Here is a 3661-nt window from a genome sequence, read left to right as displayed (position 1 = left end):
CAGCTACCAAGTTCTTGGCTCCCTTTTTATCTTTAATCTCCAAGTCAAATTCCTGCAAAAGCATAATCCAACGGATCAAGCGAGGCTTAGATTCTTTCTTAGAGAGCAAATACTTAAGAGCTGCATGGTCAAAGTACACAACAACTTTAGAACCAATCAAATAGGATCTAAATTTTTCACAAGCAAAAACGATGGCTAAAAGCTCCTTCTCAGTGGTTGTGTAATTGCATTGAGCCGGGTTGAGAGTTTTGGAAGCATAGTAAATCACATGGCTCTCTTTCCCAACTTTCTGCCCTAGCACTACTCCAACGGCGTAGTCGTTTGCATCGCACATGATTTCAAAAGGTTCTCCCCAAATTGGTGGCTGAATGATGGGGGCAGAAGTGAGTCTACTCTTCAACAAATCAAATGCCTCCTTGCACTTGTCATCGAACACAAAAGACACATCTTGATGAAGCAACCTAGTGAGAGGTTGAGCAGTCTTTGCGAAGTCTTTTATGAAGCGCCTATAAAAACCTGCATGGCCTAAGAAAGCACGAATCTCTTTCACATTAGAAGGATAAGGTAACTTAACAATCAAATCAATTTTCGCCTTATCAACTTCTACTCTCTTGCAGAAATCACATGCCCAAGAACGATCCCCTCTCTCACCATAAAATGACATTTCTCAAAGTTCAACACCAAATTAGTGTCGACACATCTCTGCAAAACTTGCTCAAGATTAGTCAAACAATGGTCAAAAGAGTCTCCATGCACAGTAAAATCATCCATGAAAATTTCAATGCAACTCTCAATCATGTCAGAAAATAGGCTCATCATACAACGCTGAAAAGTACCAGGAGCGTTACATAATCCAAACGGCATACGACGCCATGCAAAAGTGCCAAAAGGACAAGTAAAAGTGGTTTTCTCTTGATCTTCATGAGCTACAAAAATTTGAAAATATCCAGAGTAGCCATCAAGAAAATAAAAGAATTCCTTACCAGTCAATCGCTCAAGCATCTCATCAATGAAAGGTAATGGAAAATGATCCTTCCTAGTGGCATCATTCAACTTCCTAAAATCAATGCACATACGCCAGCCAGTTTGAAACCTCATGGGAATCAACTCATTATTCTTATTCTTGACCAATTGAAAACCAGACTTCTTAGGAACCACATGAACAGGACTGACCCATGCACTATCAGAAACCGGATAAATAATCCCTAAATCACGCAATTTAAGAATTTCTTTAAGCACAACTTCTTTCATGACAGGGTTCAATTTTCTTTGAGGATCCCTAGACGGCTTACTATTAGGCTCAAGTAAGATTCTATGCATGCAAGTTGAGGGACTAATACCTTTGATATCGGCTATAGTCCATCCAATGACAGATTTATGCATCTTAAGAAGACTTACCAACCTTACCTCTTATTCTGCACTGAGTTCATTGCTGATGATCACTGGCAGCGTGTCATTCTCTCCCAAAAACACATATTTCAGATGCTGGGGCTAGTACCTTCAAGTCCAGCTTCGGTGGCTTCACAACAGAGGGCAAAATCGGTTATGTGCTGGTCGGTATGGGCATCCTGCTCGACAGGTGCCGAACTAGAATTTTCCTCCGTTGAGTACAGCTGCATGATAATCTCTCTAATGTCTTCATTCTCCTCAGTTTTGGTGTTCTCTTCAGTTAGGGAACTGAAAATAACCTGCTCAAGCTCATCCTCCCTGAAATTCTCAACAAATTCCTCAACCAAAGGGTCAATAACATCAATCATGAACACAGATTCAGGATCCTCAACATGCTTCATAGCCTAAAAAATATTAAATGTGACAACATCTCCATCAAATTCAAGGCTAAGCATTCCACTATCCACATCAATTTTTGTCTTAGCAGTTTTCATGAATGGTCTCCCTAAAAGAATCAAAGATTGCTTAGCAGAGGCAGAATCATCCATATCAACAATATAAAAATCCACAGGAAAAACCAAATCATTGACCTTGACAAGGACATCCTCAACAACACCTTTGGGATATGCAGTAGACCTATTAGCTAGCTGAATGATAACACGAGTGTCTTTCAATGGTCCTAACTGCAAATCCTTATACACAGAATAAGGCATGACATTTATGGACGCTCCTAAATCTAACATGGCTCTCTCAACAGTCTTATTACCTATAATGCATGGAATGGTGAATATACCAGGATCTCAACATTTTTGGGGTAATTTTCTTTGAAGAACAGCAGAAACATTCTCACTCACTCGAATTCTTGCATCATTCCCAAACTTCATTTTCTTAGAGCATAACTCTTTCAAAAACTTTGCGTACCTGGGAACTTGCTTAATTTCATCAAGCAAGGGCAAGTTTATTTCTACCTTCTTGAAAATTTCCAGAATATCCTTCTCTTCTTTAATTCTCTTGTTCTGAGCCAGCCTAGAAGAAAAAGGTGGTGCAATCAGTGATTGAGGAATTGAAACCTTAGGTTTTCCACTTACCTTAGAAGAACTAGGCTCGGTGGATTCTGGTGACTCCTCACTAATTGCATCATCCTTAGCTTCATCGGGCTTTTTTTCTTTATCCTGCTGCTTAGGTTGTGGCTCAACTAGAATTCTCCCACTTCTTGCAGTTACTGCACTTGCATTTTCCTTAGGGTTCATCTCCGTGACAGAAGGAAGTCGGCCTTGATAATCCTGCAGCTTGTTCACCTGAGTGGCTAACTGCGTGATCTGTGTGCCCATATTACTCAACGCTGCCTGAGTTTCATGCTTGGAATGCCTGCTGACTTTGCACCAAATTCTTCACAATTTCACTGCTCTGGGCGAGGCTTTGCATGATATCGTTCATATTGGGTGCAGAACTCGGTGCAGGTCGTGCGGTATGGGCATACTGTCCAGCCTGCGGCAGATTCAGCGCGTACATCCCTGATTCCTGTTGTCTCCACCTAAAATTAGGGTGGTTTCTCCACCCTGGATTGTAGGTGTTGGAAAAGGGGTCGTTTCGCCTTGGCCTTTGTGCGTTCATCTCTTGCTCATCGGCGGATCCCATGCACGCTTGCTCAGTATTATTATCCTGCAAAGATGGACATGCATCAGTATGATGATTATTTTCAAAGCAAATTCCACATTGAACGTGTTGAGTTTCAGAGACACCAAGTCCTCTAACTAAAGAGGTGAGAGCATCAATTTTCTCGTTCATGTTGGAATCTTCTACTTTCTGCACTGGTCTGTATCGATCATCATCATCATCCTCATATTGTTGGCCATTTGAAACCATGTCAATGATGAGTTGTTTTGCTTCGTCCAAAGTTTTATTGGTCAAGCTTCCACCACAAGCAGCGTCAACAATTTTCCTATCGAAAGAAGACATACCACGATAAAAATAGTTAGTAAGCAATTGGTAGTCAGAAAATCCATGATCAGGACACTTGCGACACAGCTGTTGGAATCTCTCCCAATAATCGGCTAGACTCTCCGCCTTCTTCTGTTTAATGCTGCTAATGGCCATTCTCAAATTCGCAGCTCTGGATTCAGGAAAGAATTTTCGCAAGAATTGTTCTTCTAAATCTCCCTAAGTTCTAATCGAACCAGGAGGAAGATCAAAAAGCCAATCTCTCGCTCTACCCTGCAAAGTATGAGAAAAAGTCAATAGCCTCAAATTATTTTCCAGTAAAACCATGAGG

At 41.1% G+C, this 3661-nt stretch overlaps 1 protein-coding gene across 1 annotated transcript; it reads right to left on the bottom strand.

Annotated features, from left to right (window-relative positions):
* Positions 1-1793: 1793 nt before the first annotated feature.
* LOC131008311 (uncharacterized) lies at positions 1794-2720 on the bottom strand. The gene is made up of 2 exons (XM_057935198.1): positions 2240-2720; positions 1794-2155 (listed from the first exon to the last, which is right to left on the bottom strand). Exons 1-2 carry the CDS (start codon positions 2718-2720, stop codon positions 1794-1796), a joined length of 843 nt encoding a protein of 280 aa, XP_057791181.1.
* Positions 2721-3661: the final 941 nt, after the last annotated feature.

Source organism: Salvia miltiorrhiza, chromosome 2 (genome assembly GCF_028751815.1).
Source record: "Salvia miltiorrhiza cultivar Shanhuang (shh) chromosome 2, IMPLAD_Smil_shh, whole genome shotgun sequence".
NCBI classification, from domain to species: Eukaryota; Viridiplantae; Streptophyta; class Magnoliopsida; order Lamiales; family Lamiaceae; genus Salvia; species Salvia miltiorrhiza.
The sequence above is the reverse complement of the archived record's forward strand: the minus strand, read 5'-3'. Positions and strand labels throughout refer to the sequence as shown.